The sequence below is a fragment of the Lepidochelys kempii genome, chromosome 10, assembly GCF_965140285.1.
Source record: "Lepidochelys kempii isolate rLepKem1 chromosome 10, rLepKem1.hap1, whole genome shotgun sequence".
Lineage (NCBI taxonomy): Eukaryota > Metazoa > Chordata > Testudines > Cheloniidae > Lepidochelys > Lepidochelys kempii.
In genome coordinates, this window is record NC_136389.1 from 33,197,061 (window position 1) to 33,216,301 (window position 19,241).

General features: G+C 46.4%; 1 protein-coding gene across 2 annotated transcripts in view; it reads right to left on the reverse strand.

The window, feature by feature from the left end:
* Positions 1 to 7,873: 7,873 nt before the first annotated feature.
* TRAP1 (TNF receptor associated protein 1) overlaps positions 7,874 to 19,241 on the reverse strand; it is a 79,826-nt gene continuing 68,458 nt past the window's right edge. The window contains exons 14-18 of one of the 2 annotated variants that reach the window (XM_073362771.2): positions 17,759 to 17,897; positions 16,647 to 16,732; positions 9,853 to 9,998; positions 9,362 to 9,434; positions 7,874 to 8,732 (exon numbers count right to left, since the gene is read on the reverse strand). In XM_073362771.2, coding sequence (XP_073218872.2) covers positions 8,631 to 8,732; positions 9,362 to 9,434; positions 9,853 to 9,998; positions 16,647 to 16,732; positions 17,759 to 17,897 — 546 coding nt within the window. In that variant the 3' untranslated portion in view covers positions 7,874 to 8,630. Of the gene's footprint in view, positions 8,733 to 9,361; positions 9,435 to 9,852; positions 9,999 to 13,156; positions 13,737 to 14,537; positions 14,758 to 16,646; positions 16,733 to 17,758; positions 17,898 to 19,241 lie in introns of those variants that run through there. The other variant, XR_012161182.2, reaches the window with a different exon arrangement.

Sequence of the window (19,241 nt, forward strand, 5' to 3'; positions counted from 1 at the left end):
ACATTCTTCTGCAACTACAAGAGGATTTGAATGACTGCGAATGCTTTTCACTGCAGTTCAATGAATGAGCCGACATGACCGACACAGCCCAGGTAATTGTTTTTGTTCAAATGGTTTTTAAGGATGTGACAACTAAAGAGGACCTTCTGACTGTTTTGACCCTTAAAGAAAGAACAAAAGGTGAAGATATCTATGACAAATTCAAAAAGTACATGCTTGAGAAAATCATTCCAGTCAAGAAACTTGTTTCGATCACAACAGATGGTGCACCCCCCATGCTTGACACACATGCTGACATGATCCAGATTTTCCTTCATTTGTGGATTACCACTGTGTAATCCACCAGCAAGCACTAGCGAGTGAAGTTAACGGATTTTTCACATGTAATGAAAATCATTGTCAGAACTGTAAACTCAATTTGAGCAAGAGCCCTCCAGCACCGCTTGTTTAAATCCTTACAAAAGCAATTTTCCTTCTCTTGATATTGACATCTCCTCATCAATTATTGGGAGTGGACCACATCCACCCTGATTGAATTGGCCCTGTCAACACTGGTTCTCCACTTGTAAGGTAACTCCCTTCTCTTCATGTGTCAGTATTTTATGACTGCATCTGTAATTTTCACTCCATGCATCTGAAGTGGGTTTTTTACCCACGAAAGCTTACGCCTAAATAAATCTGTTAAATCTTTAAGGTGCCACCGGACTCCTCGTTGTTTTTACTTGAAGAAGTGGATTCTGCTTATGGTGAGCTGCTCCTCTATGTGGATGTGAGGTGATTAAGCAGGATCGAATTTTGGATCTAATGCCTGAAATCATCACTTTTCTAAAATCAAGGAACGAAGTGTGCAATGAGCCATCAGACAATGCATGGCTGCTAGAGTTCAGGTTCCGCCTTACTGACATAACATCCTAACTGAACGAGCTGAACAGTGAACTGTTGAGAAAGGACAGAGACCTATCACATATGATCAGTGCAGTGAATACATTCAAATTGATACTGGGTCGGTAGTGTGATGGGTTCAGTCACAAAGACCCTCCTGGGACTGTCACATGATGTGCTGAGATTACCTCTGAGCCCATTTTCCCTGCCAGTTCGGGACTCCAGAACCCTGTCTTGTTGAGCCAGACATGCTAGCCTGCTGCAACACAGACCCAGGGTCTTGGCCATGCCCCCAAACCTGCAGACTAAACTGAAAACAGCTCAGCAGGTTTACCTGTCTCCAGCACCCAGACACCCACCTCCCAGTTGGATCCAAACCCCAAACAAATCTGTTTTACTCTATATTATACAGGGTAAACTCATAAATCGTCCGCCCTCCATAACACTGATAGAGAGATATGCACAGCTATTTTCTCCCCCAGGTATTAATCACTTACTCTGGGTTCATTAATAAAGAAAGGTGATTTTATTAAGTACAAAAAGTAGGATTTAAGTAGTTTCAATAACAGATAGAACAAAGTAAGTCACCAAGCAAAATAAAGCAAAAACACGGAAGTCTAAGCCTAGTACCTTAAGAAACTGATTACAGGTAAATCTCACCCTCAGAGATGTTCCAATAAGCTTCTTTCACAGACTAGACTCCTTCCTAGTCTGGGCCTAATCCTTTCCCCTGGTACAGTCCTTGTTAGTTCCAGCAGACATCTTAGGTGGAAAGCAGGGGTTTTCTCATGACTTGGAACCCTCTTTGTTCTGTTCCACCCCCTTTCATAGCTTTGGCACAAGGTGGGACTCTTTTGTCTCTCTGGGTCCCTCCCACCACCCTCCCCCTTTTAAATGGAAAAGTAACAGATTTAAGATGGATTCCAGTATCAGGTGTCATGATCACATGTCCTGTGAGTCCCCAGACTCCATTCTTCCTGGGCTGGCCCACAAGCACACAGGAAGGTTTGAAAGTAAACAGAGCCATTTACAACCAATTGTCCGAGTCAATGGGAGCCATCAAGATTCTAAACCACCATTAATGGCCCACACTTTGCATAATTACAATAGGACCTCAGAGTTATACTTCATATTTCTAGCTTCAGATACAAGAATGATACATACATACAAATAGGAGGAATATATTCAGTAGGTTATAACCTTTGCTATGATACCTTACAATAGACCTTTTGCATAAAGCATATTCCAGTTACATCACATTCACACTCATAAGCATATTTCCATAAAACATATGGAGTGCAACGTCACATGTGGTCCTCCCAGTTAAAGGATAATATGCTGCAACACTTCCTGAGTCTGGAGAAAATACTAGAAAAAATTTAAGACAAAGAAAAATGCTTCCATCCAGAAATGTTCTGTGCATAGCTGACCAAATTAGCAGAGGAATTCAACAGGCGATTTCAAGAATTAGACATGATGGAGCCAGTCGTCATGTGTATCTCAAATCCATTCCTTCCAGCAGACATTGGTGCGTTGGCTGTGACATTCCATCAGGTGTTTGATTTACAAAGTAGTGGAATTGATACAGAGAAAATTACCATGCAAAGTGACATTGAGCTGAAAGCCAGATCAAGGGACAGCAAATTTTGGGGACTCGTAAACTGAGAAAAGTACCCCCTTCTATTGTCTTGCTTTAAAAGTGGAAGCTTACTTTTGTTCCACCCATCTGTATGAGATGGTGTTCTCACAAATGAAGATGATCAAGTCCAAGTATCACACCTGTCTCACAGATGCTCATCTGCAGGACTGCATGTGACTAGCTATTTCAAATTACAACCTGAATTTTGAGACACTGGCAGATAATGTGTAGTCACAAGTGTCACATTGAGACTCGGTAAGTAGGGAAAATGTATAATTATGTATATTAAGCACTTGATCTCAGCTTATTTCTACATTTTCTTTGAGGTAGATCCTGGGTTGCACTTAAATTAAAAAAGTGATCTTGTGATTAAAAAGGTTGGAGACCACTGCATTACAACAATCTGTAACCCACTAGACCTCCCCCCTCTTTGTTCTATGCCTGTGTTATGAGAGAATGGGACTTGACATAACAACAGCCATTTTGTGTGTTCAGATACCATTAACTGGAAGCAAGACACCGCATAATCGGGAATAATTTGGCTTTTTCTGAGGCAGATAAAAGACCTGCACAGCTGCTTTGTCATGAATAAGGACAGATAAAGTGACAGACTCATGAGAATGAAAGGGAGTGTGGATAGCTGACCTTGGATGTGGGTGTCTGAATTTCTTGCTGGGAGTTGCTTTTGCTGATAAGTAGAAATGATGAGTTCTTTGTTGTTGCTAGGGAAATTGTCAGCCCATTAGGGGTTACTATGAGTTGTGGGCTTTGTTTTGAGCAACCTATAAGGATTAGTTAAGTGTGTGCTATTTGGAGATAGGTTTCAGAGTAACAGCCGTGTTAGTCTGTATTTGCAAAAAGAAAAAGAAAGCTTATGCTCAAATAATTGGTTCATCTCTAAGGTGCCACAAGTACTCCTTTTCAATTTGGAGATAGTTGGGAGAAGTTCGGAGAGGATTTCTACAAGCCGGAAGACTGATATCTAACTTCCCGGTGGCTAGGAGGAAGGCTGGGCACTGGAACCCTGATACTGAGCATTCAACACCATCTCAGACTTTGGGTAACTGTATGTAGGGGCTCTAGATTATTGCTATTTTAGATGTGTGCTGTAGACTCAATAAAAACAAGGATTTTGGGGTGAAAGCACTTGTGCATACCAATCATTCATCAGACAGAGGAACTGTGTCCCTATTGATTTATGTCCTGACAGGGCATGGAAAACACAGACTAGTTACCATAGTTTCAGATTCAGAAAACCCCAGGTAACAATTGCAGAGGTGTTAACTGCCCACTTCATCTTGAATGGTTTCTTGTCATACATGTTAACTCCTTCTGCTTAACAATCTGTTACACCTTGTATTTAGCTGTGACACACTGATTACCTTTTAGACCTGAAGTAGACAGAGTTCTGTGTAGCTCTAAAGGTTGTCTCTTTCACCAACAGAAGTTTGTCCAATAAAAACTATTACCTCACCCACCTTGTCTCTCTCATATACTGGTACCACCATGGCTACAACAATGCTTTAAAGTGCCAGGCATTCTGGGACCCTTAAGACATTCCTATTAAACAAAACCTGTTTCCTCAGAAAGCACACACAATCCCTATGGGTTGACGATCACATAGCAGACCTCAGAATTGCCCCTAAAGACAGCTTTCAAACATTAAACTGAACTGGAGAATGGGTAGGAATTCTCTTAGGAAACAGGCTCCTGGGCTGCTGTCTACCCAACCTAGGCCAGAAACTCTGGATAGTTTTAGATCTCTGAAATGGCTACCTGCAGACAATACTGACCTACTTCACAAGAGGTTGGGAGAATTAGTGTTTGTAAAGCAAGACAGAAGTGCTAAGTAGTATTAATGTCTCCTGAGTTCTCTGCTTTTGGAAACAATGGCCACTTCTTCCCTTAATGTGTTAAACAGTTGCTGGTGGAGGAGCTTAGACTGCAGATTCCTGGCTTGTGGTTTGTCTGTAAATCACAAAGCTGGACTCTACCCAAGACTCTCTCTTGAATGTTTCAGCAGGAAGTCTGGATGAAGAAAGCTCTGTTCTCAGTTATGTGGCCCAGTGAACTACTTTATGAGCTGGTCCAGTTTCCAGGTCCCAGCTAGACCTGCAAGGGATTCTGTCCAAGTCTTAAAGCACAGGGTCTCAGACACATCCTTCCAAACTGGATTTCACTGCCCATAAACATTTTACGTCTCCTGTGTTGAGGATGTATGTGACTCCTCAGTGCTGCCTGTGGGTCAGCTGACCAGCCTCAGAAAAAGGAGGAGGCTTGAGAGCCCAATTTATTACCTCTGTGAACTACATAAACACTTAGGGCTCATCTGTACACAGAATCTGAACTGGTTTAAACTTATTCCAATGTAGTTAAACCAGTGCTTAGATCAGTGGAGCTTAAAGCACAATCTAACAATCTTAACCAGTTTTGAATCAATAGATTGCCCACACACACAAGTTGCAGTGGTTTAACTAACTTGGAATAAAATCACACCTTATCAATATAATGGTGTGTAGGCCCGGACTTACTACTGCTTGTAGCCATGAATCAAAACAACATGGATGGGGTCTGAGCATTTCAGAGGACCCTAATGCTGTCCCACCTTGGGTCCTGGTGAAATCTGACATGGAATTAAGCAGCACAGTTGAAAGCAGAATACATCAGGAAGGATGAACCAAGTGGCCCATCCATCAAAACTACCCACCAACATTGCAGGATGTTAAATGTTATTGGGAGGTTTGATTTTTGCTTGCTAGAGGAATCACAGAGGCTGCTCTGCTCTGTCTGCAAAGTCCAGAAAAAATACCTGCTTGGATGGAAAGAGTTTGCTGGTGCAAATGCAAAGGAGGATGAATAATTTAGTACCTCTGCATGAAAGGAATGTGGTCAGAAGACAACAATTGACAACGCTGGTTTGCTGCCACCCTCCATATTGAACTTCTGCTGTAATGTGCATGTTCCATACAATGGTTTTTTTTTCTGCATAGAGTGTTCCCATATGGAGTGGAAGTAGGAAACTAGGCTGTCTATTCCTAGCTCAAGTGCCTCTTTTTTTACCTATATGTTTGGAGCAGCTCATCCTTTACACCACTTTTGTTAATGAAGGAGCCTCTGTTGTTCACTATGAAGAGCCCCCCTCAGACTCAAAGTAATTTGCAGACCAGTTGTCAAGCAAATCCTTTGCATCCATAGCATGGCAGTGCCAACGGGTCAGTAGTTTTTGTTCATCCCCTAATGGTGCTACATCTCATTTTCCCACCTATGCTTTGTAATGCTAACAGTGCATAAAATGTTCACAAAGCCTGCCTGCCTCAGCTACTCATTGCCTCTCCTGTCAGGCACAGCTTTACCTTTGCAAACATATGGGTCCTGCATCAAAAGGATACGTCAATAGATCATTTTAATTCTATCACATCATGACTCAGTTGTTTCCCTTCTCTTGCTGCATGGGCAGTCTCTGTTCCCCTTCTTCAGGGCTCTGGTATCAGCCATCATTAATGCAGAAGGATGGGATGGGTCAGGAATAAGGAATACGTGATACATCTCCTGCTTTGATATAGCATGATCATAAATGTGACTTTCTGATTAAAGTCTGACCCTCTGCTGCATGCTGCTGGTACTGCCTTCACACACCGTTTATTGCCCCTTCTCATACTGACACAACAAAGGCTAGGGGGCAGGTTTTCATCTGAACAATTGTTACTTTGCTCTATCTTTTAGTCAGTCACCTCTCAACCACAAAGTTAGGGCCCTAAAGGCTGGTTGGTGAACAGGATTCATGGGATCATAGCCTGTTAGATAAGAGTTTATGCCCCTCCCAGGGGAGGATTTAGTTCCTGATAGAACACATAGGTTTTGTAAACCAACACTGAACTTCAACTTAGCCAAAAGGATTCATTCCACTATGCAACACCTTCCCCGACCACTATCAGCAATTGTCAGCAAACTCTGAATGGCCAGAGTGCAGGTGAGTACTTATCAGGAATTCACCAGAAATTTCCATTTCTTCACTCTGTTTCCATAAAAAGCTATAGCAACACATTACAATACAGTCTAGTTCCATGGATGCATATTATTTCTCCAGCAGTACAGGACAGCATACTATTTCTCCAGTGATCATACAGAGTTCTAACAAGCCCTGGATATACATGTAGCATCTAGTAATAACCTGTCATTGCTATATACTTGCACTGATTTGTTGGTAGAATGATCCAATATATCTATTAACGGACTCTGCATAGAAGGTTGCCTCTCTTTAAGGAATATATTTTAAACAACGGTGCAGTCTTGGTTCAGTTCATGGAAGGAGGCATTTAATGACAGATTAACTACTGGCTGCAAATGTAGAGGCCTATATATGCCAGCTCATTTGCACTCTTACTGTTATACACAATATAACGCAGATTAGGTGTAAAATAGTTTACTGGATACTTCTCATTTAAATGACTAAGGAATTCCATCACAAACAGTGACAAGATACCACATGTATCTTACTGGGAGCTGGACCATGACCCACCACTCATTTCATATAAGCCACTGAACAGACTTCAGTCAGTGATGACACTGGTCATCATTTATCTGGTCTGGGTTAATCCTGGAGATGTAGAGGTGAAAGTTTCTACTCTCATTATCAGTCCCCAGACCAATCAGCCATTAGTTACTACTCTTCCTCATGTGAGTAAAACTGAAGGCTAAGGTAAGTATGTAAAAATGACACTACATTACTCTTGGATCTTATCTGGTCAGCATCATAAATGCTGATTTAGTGACTAGTTTTTACTACTTATTTGTGTTCACCTGCCGAGCTCACATAGCTCTGGGAGAGAGCTGACATCTATTCTGGCTCACATAGCACCAGAATCATTAACCAAGTTCTACTTACAGAATCTTATTACTGGAGATTTAAGGATGAACCAGAAAGACCCTGGCCTGACTCTCAGAGCCCATGCTGAGTTTGCAGAGTTTTCAGTTATTAAAAAAAATCTTGTACACTGATTTGTCCATGTGTAACTGAGAAACAAACTTGGAAGACCATGATGACTCGTCTATCTCAGGCCCTTTCTGCTGGGTAGCAAGCACACATTAGAAATCTGGAGTTCAGCTCTTATACCCTTAAGGACAAGAATAAGGGTTCATAGCAAAGAACTTAAAGTGCCTCCTATCTTCCTTCCATTTCCCTCTATGCTGCCTCCCCTAATCCACTCATGTTCCCACCAGCAGAGGGAACCCTCGTCCACCATTCTAGGATCCTGCTGCCTCTCAGAACTGGGGACTGTCTGAAGGGTTAAGAACTATCATTCTATCAGACCTGGGACACAGCATAGAACAAAATGAGGCAAAATCCCATGATGAAGGTACCTTGAAATGAAGAGGAATTTATTTAACATAAATAAACAACAGAGATTACCAGGGGCATGCAAATTATACCACAAGGGAAGCAAAAACCCTGGAAACTGTCCAAAAAGTCAAGTGGTCTTGTCAAATATTTCCCCAGCTGCAGGGATGAGTTTAGTTATCCAGCAGCTGAGCTGCCTTACCCGCTACACTACTCTGTTGACAGATCATTGTTGCATTAGTAGTACCTGTGTTTGCTAATGGCAACAGTCTACCCTTGTGCCTGCTAAGCCCTAGGTGCCAGGCAGAGGTGGAGGTTTCCTGACAAGCTAATGCATTTTGCTAGTGCTGAAGGCTGGTGTTCTGAGCCCAAGGGCTAATTCCTGGGTGGGCATATGGGGAGCTAATCTGGACTCCTGGTGTCAACTGCTCTGTTGGGAAAGGCTGTTTCTAAAATCAATATGAAATTAAGACTTTTGGGCCAAACGTAGAAATCCTGGCAAACCATTTTAGCAGTAATCTCCAGGTTTTGTCTCAGCAGGACGATGGGACTCTGTGTGGGCACGCAGTCCAGTAATTACAACTGCAACCTCCCTATAAAGTGAAACTTGGAAGCATATTTAGATGTCACGCAGAGATGCAGATATTCTACCCCATGCAGCAGAGTCTGGGAACAGACCGATGTTCCAACTGTCAACAACAAAAGCAGTTGTGCTGGAGGAAACAGTGATTGGCATCTGGCACAGAGCTTGCCCTTTCGATCAGTTTGGGCTCAGTGTTTTTCCAGGGCTTTGGTAAGGAGTTCATTCAGACGGCTCACCATAGGTCTGGGGTCATCATTCAGTCCTGCTGCTATCATGGCGTTCTCATAAATCTGAGACAGACAAGGGCACAGAGAAGAGAAGGAATGTTATTAGCAGCAGGAGCCACCTTGGTATGAAATGGAGAAGTGCAGCTCCTCTGTAGAAGATCATGGGATACACATCAAGACACATCTGGGGGGATCATATGATAGGAAGAGGTGCTGCCCAGGGATTCTCTCCAGCACCCCATGCCCCGGAGTGCATGTGAGTGTGACGTGCCATTTGGAGTCTTGGTCGGTTTCAGACAGACTTTTGAAGTGGGGAGGGGATGGTAAGACCCATCTTAAATGCCAGGTGCTTCCAACAGACAAGCCTATGAATTCTCTCTGCTTTTTCCCTCCCTGCCCTTTTTTCCCAAGCCCAGTCCACCCCGCAGCGTGAACAGCATAGCTCCTAGCTCTGCACCAGACATGAGTTGCAGTAGGGTCAGAGTGGGTAACACTGAGCCACGTTCCTGGATGACATCACAACATTCTCGAAAAAATGGACCCTGGGCCATGCAGGACTAAAAATACCTAGAATGGGGACCATTGGGTGTTTGGTTCCAGCTGGTCAGGAGCACAGCCTTGGCCCACTCCCTTACTGCCCATTGATATGGCAGCCTGCCCAGGGAGCATGGTGGTGCAGACATGGCTCTCACCTGATCGAGCAGCAGCTGGGCCAGGTCGGGCTGGCTGACCCTCAGCTGACTGAGTTTCTTGATCAGCGCATGCCTGCAACAGAATGAGAGATCAACACAGCGTCGCAGTGCCCCTTGGACGCATGACAACACCACTGATCACAAGAGGAGCAAGGCGCTATGGAGGAATAGCAAAATGCCTCCCTTATGGTCAAAAGTTCCCTTCTCTGCCTCTTTACCTGTGATCTTCTTCCTACCTCCTTCCACATCCCAGCCCCATAACCTGTGGGGTGGATAATGCAGAGGGTAGCTGATGTGGGACCCCCATGAGGCTGGACATCATGTGAGCTTGCATCCGTCACTGTGCACAGCTCCACAGGCCAAGACACAGCAACATAATTGCAGCACTTAAGAGAATGGAGGATCCCAGCTGGTTCAAGTTCGCCATGCCAGCCGGTGTCTGCCTTTGCACAACATCCAAGCTGAAGCGCTCTGGCTCTGCCCCACCTCACCCCGTGTTTATCTCCAGTGTGGGCTGCAGGATCTGGGCACGCTCCTCGTTGGTCTTGGCCAGCTGCTGCATGCGCAGAAAGTGGCGGGCAGCCCCCATCTCAAGCACAGTGATCATGGCCGGGTGGGTGTCCAGTCGTGGAGTCACCTGTCAGAGGAACAACAAACAGTGATGGGATGGGAAATGCAGGCAGCTCAGAAGTCAGGGATAACGAAGGGCTCAAAGGCTGGTTTTCGGCCAAGGAGGAGGATGTCTCCTCAGTGCAGAAACTACACAAAACTCCAAGAGAACTGACACCCACACTCAAGAAACTGCCTACAACGGGGTGAAAGCCCACGGCCTGAACAGTACCTTTTTGAGTGCGTGTGTGTGAGTGAGAGAGACAGACAGACACTGAGCACAGGGCGGGAAGCTTGGATGATATGGGTCTAATTCTGCCTCTGCCGTTATCTCCCTACCTAAGGGTATGTCTGCACTATGAAATTAGGTCGATTTTATAGAAGTCCATTTTTAGAAATCGATTTCATATGTCCACATTAAGTGCATTAAGTTGGCAGAATGCATCCTCACTACCGTGGCTAGCATTGATTTACAGAGTGGTGCACTGTGGGTGGCTATCCCACAGTTCCCGCAGTCTCCGCCACCCATTGGAATTCTAGATTAAGCTCCCAATACCTGATGGCGCAAAAACATTGTTGCGGGTGATTTTGGGTACGTCGTCAATCGCCCCTCCCTCTGTGAAAGCAATGGCAGACAATCGTTTCGCGCCTTTTTTCTGTGCAGACGCTGTCAGGGTTCCCTCCCCACTCTGAACTCTAGGGTACAGATGTGGGGACCTGCATGAAAGATCCCCTAAGCTTATTTCTACCAGCTTAGGTTAAAAACTTCCCCCAGGTACAAATACTTCCTTGTCCTTGGATGGGTACTACTGCCACCACCAAGTGAGTTAGACAAAGATTCAGGAAAAGGACCACTTGGAGTTCCTCTTTCCCTAAAATATCTCCCCTACCCCCTTCACCCCCTTTCCTGAGGAGGCTTGAGAATAATATACCGACCAAATAGGTTAACAAAGTGAGCACAGACCAGCCCTTTGGGTTTTTAGGACACTAAAAACTAATCAGGTTCTTAAAAACAGAACTTTATTATAAAAACAAAATAAAAGAAGCACCTTTGTAAAATCAGGATGAAAGGTAATTTTACAGGGTAATCAAATTCAAAACACAGAGGATTCCCCCTCTAGGCAAAACTTTAAAGTTACAAAAAAAAACCACACAAAAAAACCAGGAATAAACCTCCCTCTTAGCCTAGGGAAAATTCACAAGCTAAAAACGCATTTTCCTTCCTATTACTTACAATTTGTAATCTTAGATGCTTAGTTCAGGTATGGCTTTAGGAGATGTATTTTCCCTGCCCTGCTTCCTCGCTGACCCGGAGAGAACACAAAGAAAAACAAAACAAAAACCTTCCCCCATAGATTTGAAAGTATCTTCTCCCCTTATTGGTCCTTTTGGTCAGGTGCCAACCAGGTTATCTGAGCTTCTTGACCCTTGACAGGCAAAGGAGGGATTTTATGCTACCCATAGCTGTATGTTTATGACAGACACCATACCTCGGCAAGCATGGAGCCCGCTCAGCTCAGTGTCACCGCTGCTATTGTGTCCTGGGTGCTGCTGTCAGCAGACGGTGCGTACGACTGCTAACTGTCATCATCCACCGCTTCCGTTGCAACTCTGCTCTCCTGCTCTTGTAAATGAGCTCAATCTCAATAGCAAATCTCTCCATGTTATCGTCATCCACCGCTTCCGCTGCAACACTACTCTCCTGGTGCCATGAATCCACCTCGCAGGTCCTCTTGTCGTTCTATATAAATATCTATTCTTGTGGCATCCGTCATCATCCATCGCTTCTGCTGCAACTCTGCTCTCCTGCAGACGCCATACCACGGCAAGCATGGAGCCTGCTCAGCTCACCGCTGCTGTTGTGAGCATTCTAAACACCTCACGCACTATCCTGGAGCATATGCAGAACAGGGCTAAGAGACGCCAGCACGAGGACGATCTTGATGAAGACATGGAAACAGACGTTCCTGAAAGCATGAGCTGTGGCAATTGGAACATCATGGTGGCAGTGGGGCTGACTGATACTGTGGAACGCTGATTCTGGGCCCGGCAAACAAGCACAGACCGGTGGGACCGCATAGTGTTGCGGGTATGGGATGATTCACAGTGGCTGCGAAACTTTTGCATGCGTAAGGCCACTTTCCTGGAACTCTGTGAGTTGCTTTCCCCTGCCCTGAAGCGCAGGAATACCAAGATGAGAGTTGCCCTGACAGTTGAGAAGCGAGTGGCGATAGCCCTGTGGAAGCTTGCTACGCCTGACTGCTACCGGTCAGTCAGGAATCAATTTGGAGTGGGCAAATCTACTGTGGGGGCTGCTGTGATCCAAGTAGCCAATGCAATCATTGACGTTCTGTTATCAAGGATAGAGACTGGGAAATGTGCAGGTCATACTGGATGGCTTTGCTGCAATGGGTTTCCCTAACTGTGGTGGGGTGACAGACAGGATGCTATCTTGGCACCAGACCACCTTGCCAACCAGTACGTATACCGCAAGGGGTACTTCTCAATGGTGCTGAAAGCACTGGTGGATCACAAGAGAGGTTTCACCGACATCAATGTGGGATGGCCGGGAAAGGTACATGATGCTCGCATTTTTAGGAACTCCGGGCTGTTCGAGCAGCTGCAAGAAGGGACTTAACTCCCAGACCAGAAAATTACTGTTGGGGATGTTAAAATACCAATAGTGACCCTTGGGGACCCAGCCTACCCCTTGCTCCCATGGCTCATGAAGCCATACACAGGCAGCCTGGACAGTAGTAAGGAGCAGTTCAACTATAGGCTGAGCAAGTGCAGAATGGTGGTAGAATGTGCCTTTGGACATTTAAAAGCTTGCTGGTGCTGTTTGCTGACTAGGTCAGACCTTAGCGCAACCAACATTCCCATTGTTATTGCTGCTTGCTGTGTGCTCCATAATATCTGTGAGAGTAAGGGAGAGACTTTTATGGCGGGGTGGGCGGTTGAGGCAAATCGCCTGGCATCCAATTTTGAGCAGCCAGACACCAGGGCGATTAGAAGAGCATAGCAAGGCACACTGCGCATCAGGGAAGCTTTGAAAACCAGTTTCATGACTGACCAGGCTTCGGTGTGACAATTGTGTGTATTTCTCCTTGATGCAAACCTGCCCCCTTTGTTGGTTTTAATTCCCTGTAAGCCAACCACCCTCCCCCCTTCGAAATAAAGTAACTATTGTTTTGAAACCATGCATTCTTTATTAATTAAAAAAAAGGGAGATAACTGACAAGATAGACCGGGTTGGGGGTGGGGGAGGGAAGGACAAGTCCACATTGCTTATTGTAGCCACTACAAATCAAACTGTTTGAATGACAGTCTTCTGTTGCTTGGGCCATCCTCTGGAGTGGAGTGGCTGGGTGCCTGGAGCTTCCCCACCCCACGTTCCTGGGTGTCTGGGTAAGGAGGATATGGAACTTGGGGAGGAAGTCAGGCGGTTGTACAATGGATGCAGCGGGGGTCTGTGCTCTTGTTGGCTTTCCTGTAGCTGCACCAGATGCTTCATCATGTTCGTTTGCTCCCCCATTAGCCTTAGCATCGCCTCCTGTCTCCACTCTCCTGCCTATGCTCTTAGCGCTCACTTAATGCTTTCCTAGTCTCTAACACTGAATGCCTCCATGCATTCAGCTGTGCCCTATCAGTGCGGGAGGACTGCATGAGCTCGGAAAACATGTCATTGCGATTGCATTTTTTTCACCTTCTAATCTGCGATAACTTCAGGGACAGAGATGATAGGGGAGCCTAGAAACATTTGCACCTGGGAAGAGATAAAAAGGAAGAGTAAAATTTACGATGATACATTTCTGAGAACAAAAGGGAGACTCTTTAACAGTGAATCAAGCAATTCACAGCAGACAGCACATGTGCTTTAGGTACAAGGTCGCATTTTGCCTTTTATATTGCGCACCTGCCGGTATGGGGACACATCACACACGGCTGGGCAACAGAATCTGGTTTCCATTCAGCCATGGTAAGGCAAAGGGTACGCAGGATTGGCTTCTTACGCATAACACATGGGAATGGTTTCAAACTGCAGCGCCATCCCTTCCCATAGCAAGCAATGGATTGGGTTTCACATTTAAAAGGAGGAGCTGCAGTTTTAGGGTGGATGTGCAGCATACACCTCCCTCAACCCCCCCGCGTGGCTATTCTCCAGGATGATTCCTTTTAGCCAAGCGCAAAGAGCCCAGCATGAACAGGGTCCTTTTACTGTTCCCTTACAAAAATTCACCTATTTCAACCAGGTGACCATGAATGATATCACTCTCCTGAGGCTAACACAGAAAGATATAGACCGAATGTTGCTTGAATGTGACCAAAACCCAGGACCATTTGCTGCCATGCTTTGTGCTGCAGTGATTCCAGAATACTTCCAGAGTACCTCCAGAAGAGGTTCATGGAGATGTCCCTGGAGGATTCCCGCTCCATCCCCAGACATGTGAACAGACTTTTCCAGTAGCTGTACTGGCCACAAATGCATCCCAATTCTTCAGGGCAAATCAAACATTAAACACTATTGCTTTTAAACCCTGTACTGTAGTTACAAATGTGCACTCACCAGAGGTGCCTTCTCCAGCTTCAGGGTCGGGGATCCCACCTTTGGAGGGTATTGGCTCCAGGGTGATGAAAAGGTCCTGGCTGCTGGGAAGAATGGATTCACCGCTTGCCTGCGGCGCATTCTCCTCCTCCTCCTCTTCCTCATCCACAAAATCCTCCTCCCTGTTGTGCGAGACTCCCTCCTTTCAGGTGTCCACAGACAGTGGTGACAGGGTCCCCTCCTAGAATGCCGTGCAACTGATCATAGAAGCGGCATGTCTGGGGCTCTGACCCTGAGCTACCGTTTGCCTCCTTTGTCTTTTTGGTAGGCTTGCCTCAGCTCCTTAACTTTCACGCGGCACTGCTTTGTGTCCCTGTTGTAGCCTCTCTTCAACATGCCCTGTGCGATTTTGGCAAATATATTTGCATTTCTTTTTTTTTATCGGAGTTCTGCCCGCATAGATGCTTCTCCCCATACAGGAATCAGATCCAGTGTCTCTCTTTCGGTCCATGCTGGAACTCGTTTGCGATTCTAGGAGGACTGCATGGTCACCTGTGCTGCTGAGTTCGCCATGCTGACCAAACAGGAGATGAAATTCAAAAATTCCTGGGGCTTTTCCTGTGTACCTGGCTAGTGCATTGGAGTTCAAAGTGCTGTCCAGAGCAGTCACAATGGAGCACTCTGGGATAGCTCCCGGAGGCCAATACCGTCGATTTGCATCTGCACTAACCCAAATTCGACCCAGCAAGGTCGATTTTAGTGCTATTCCTAGTGCTACTCTCCTCCAAGGAGAAGTACAGAAGTCGATTTTAAGAGCCCTTTAAAGTTGATGGAACGGGGTTGGTTGTATGGATGCATTAATTTTAAAATCGATCTAATGCGGCTAAATTCGACCTAACCCCGTAGTGTAGGCCAGGCCTAAGAGTTGCTACATTGCCCCCCCCCCACAGTATGTAAGTGCTCCACTGACTCCTTTTCTCTGACCTCAAGCCAGTCACCTACCTACACTGTACAGAGGCAGAACAATTAAGATCCTCTACCCAGAGGGGTGTATATGTTTGTGAAGCACTCTGAAGATGAAGCGCTGTATCAGTTCACTCTACTGTTCACAGAGTGAGAACTTGAAGAATTATTCTACCAGCAAACATTATTGATCACTCAGCATGTTCACTACTAGCCTAACTACTCCTTGGTAACCCAAATGTACCTGAACAATCCGACTACAATCACACCTCTGAGCCAAGCCAAAGAACTGGTGTCTGTAGGAGCACATCCTGGCCTCTAGAGCGCTTTCCTGTGTCCTGGAGTGGTGCTGCAGTGGTCCTTTCAATCTAACAAACCCTCCAGCCCTTCTGGTGTCAAGAGAATCTGTCATCTTATGCAGCCTAGTTCTCTAGCTAAGTCACTGCTCAGTCTGTCTCCTTTTGTAGCAAGCAGAAAGGTCCAAATATAAGGAACTCGAAGTCCAGCGGTCTTGGACTCACTCCTCTGACCTTGACTAACGCTCACTGTCCTTGACTATTTTCCATCTCCCTTCTTAGTCTGGGTAGGAGGTAGGAGGACCCAGGCCCCCCCACTCTACTGGGCTCCAGCTCAGGACCTTTGTTTGGCACAGGCAGAGTTAACCCTTCTCAAGACACTTGCTGTTCCCTACCTCTTTGGGCTTTACAGCCTCTTGTTCTGCTCCTCTCTCTCTTTGGAGTGTTGGCTTCTCTTCTTACCATTTTGTTATCAGGAGTTTCTCTCTCCAGTACCTCTGTCTCTCTAGCAGCCACCCTGCCCTCCTGCCATACAGCCCTTTAATACTCCCAGCTGCCGTGGGGCTGCCAATCAGCTCAGGCTGAGCAGACAGACAGACAGTCTGCATTAGCCCTTTGGTTGCACCTACACGGCTAACTAGACAAGACAGACAAAGGAATGGTTCTTACACCCATTTTACAGGTAGGGAATTGAGGCACGGAGAGATTAAATGATTTGCCCAAGGTCACATTGAAAATCTGTGGCTGAACCCACATCTTCTGGACCCTAGTTCAGCGCCTTGACCACAAAACCATTCTTCCTCTTTTCAGAGGTTATGATCTATACAGGTCTTTTCTACCTTTAGCTACTAGAATCCTATAGCACATGTACCTTAACACTGGTGACTCGAGAGCCCAATGCATTCCTCATCCAGGCCATCAGCTCCTCAGCCTCTTTCTCCGTCAGGCGTTCTGCAGCTGGGGAGGAGGAGGATGGGTTACATTACAGTACTGTCTGTCACTGGGCAGCACTGTGCTTTGCTCCTGAAAAGCAGCTTTGTCCTTTCTCATATCCATCCATCTGCTCTCTTACCAAACAGAGATGCAGAGATACGGCACCATGCCAAACGCACAACCTCAGCCTGCATCATTCCAGAGACCACCTCATACATAAAGAGGGCAAGCTTATTCCACCCCAATCCCCACGCTGCAATATCACCCCTGGGATCAGGAGTTTCTGCTTTTAAAATGAAGCTGGCTTTAAAACTACGATAGATCAGAGGTGCCCATGAACTCACTATGCAATATTTTAATCACTGTTTTAAACTAGAAAACTGCTTGGGTCCTGTCCACACCAGGGCCTGCTCTCTTACCAGACAGGGTTTTGACCCCAGTGTAGACAGGACAACGTTAGATTTCTTTTATTTTAAAGAGAAGAATTTACATCTATGCTATAATGCTCCTGCTTCATGGTTCTCGGTGTTATTATTGAGAATATAATCAACACTTCATAGCCCTTTACAGTCACTGGCCTCATGAATCCTCAGTGGCCCACGGAGCTTTGTAGGACAATGCAGGCTGGCTAAAAGGCCTCCCAGAGTGGGCCTGCAGCACTGGTTGGGGAAGGGACACTGCATCCCCACCCACTCCTTCTTCAGGGAGGGTGGGGAAGTAACAGGAAAGGAACTTGCAAGAACTGGTGCTCAGCAGCTTACAAACCAAGAGCAGGCACTATACAAACAGACAGCTGCCCAGGTCAGGGGCAGAGCTGCCACGGGGGCCTCTGAGCACTGCAGAGGCAGGATGCTAACTAGAGAGAGTTTGCTCACATGCCTAACAAAGGCAATGCTTTCTTGAGGGAGGGCACAAAAATAGGGTATTCTCACTGGCTACCATCTTGGCTGCCATGTGGGAGGCTCAGCTCCACCTGGCTGCTGAGCTGGAGAATGTAGGTGCTGAGCTCAAGGCCACGCACTGGACGTGCTGGGGGAAGGGATGCTCTACCTGGGCGGCTCTCCTCAAACTTCTCTTCCTTATAGTGGTCAACAACGATGTCAGTCTCTACTGAGATCAGCTTCTTCTTGTCAAACTCCCGAAGGTGCAAGAGTGTCAGCTCATCAAACTGCTCATAGCAGAACAGCACCTGTATTGGGAAGGACAGTAAGCAACACGGTGTCCAGTGATGAACAGGATTGCCAGCAGCTCATCAGAGCTGCAGGGACAATAGCCTCTTCCCTTTCCCAGGGTGCAAAGCTGTGCTAGCCAGCAAGAGCATCACAAGTGAATGCTGGCAGATCCACCACTGCCCGCCCCTCGACACCCTGGCTCCCCAGACACACACAGCAACTGAACAGGCCAACAGGTTTGTTGATCGACATTGCTGAGCTCTGTGCAAACCCTTCCCCTTGCAGCAGCAGTTCCCAAATGGGGTCGTGCCACAAGCAGATGGGGTCACGGCTGTCCCTAGTGCGCAGAGGACATCATTCTGCTCTGCACAGCGTGACCTCACATGCATGGTGCTTGCAAGGTTATAATGCATGGAGGATATCATTTTGCTCTACAAAGTGGCATCCTCCGCACAGCATGACTTTGCACGCACCATACGTATGAGGTAATGCTGTGCGGAGGATGCCACTTTGTAGAGCAAAATGGTGTCCTCTGTGTGGTGAGACCTCACGTGTCTGGTGCATGTGCAGTCATACAAGGGGGGAGGATGCCATTTTGCTTTGCAAAGTGGCACCCTCCATACAGTCTGTGACCCCAGGAGGAAATGGTTCATTAAAATGGGGTCATGCCGGCAAAAAGCATGGGAATCCCTGCCTTGCAATATCCACCCTGCCATGACGTACAATGTCTCAGCATGCACAAAACAGCCTTCTGTGAAAAGGTCTCCTCTTTGCAGGGGCAGTGCTGAGTCAAGAAACTGCTGATTATAGATACATCTTCTCGTACTTCAGTGTTCTCCAGATTTCATCCCTACCCTCTACCACAGATCCCTAGCAGTCCCAGGAAATGGACTGTGTGGAATATGCCCACCTGATCCTATCAGATCCCTGCTCAGTGCCCAGGAGAAACTGAACATCCCACAGGGTTCTGCTAATACGCGTAAGGTGAAATTCCCTCCTGCCCCAAATGTGAAGGATCCCAAAGTAGCCTGGAGGGGCCTGCAGATGGAGAATTCTTGCTGCCCTGGGGAGGAACTGTGAAAGGTGAGGAGGACCATCCTAGGACACCTGGAAAAGACCAAAGGCCCAGACACTGACCTGCTCCTCACTCATCACCCTGGTACAGGCATTGCAAACCAATGGCTGGGCTCTGAGGCAAAGCAGCTTTACTGCTGTGGTGTTAAGCTGAGAGAAGGGCAAGAGCTAACGGATTTTCCTCAGTACAGACCAATACTAACTCATACGTTTGTGAGGCTCCCACTGCCCTTCGCTTCTGAATAAAGGGACAGCTCTAATAATCCCCTCCCTACCGCAGGGTGAAT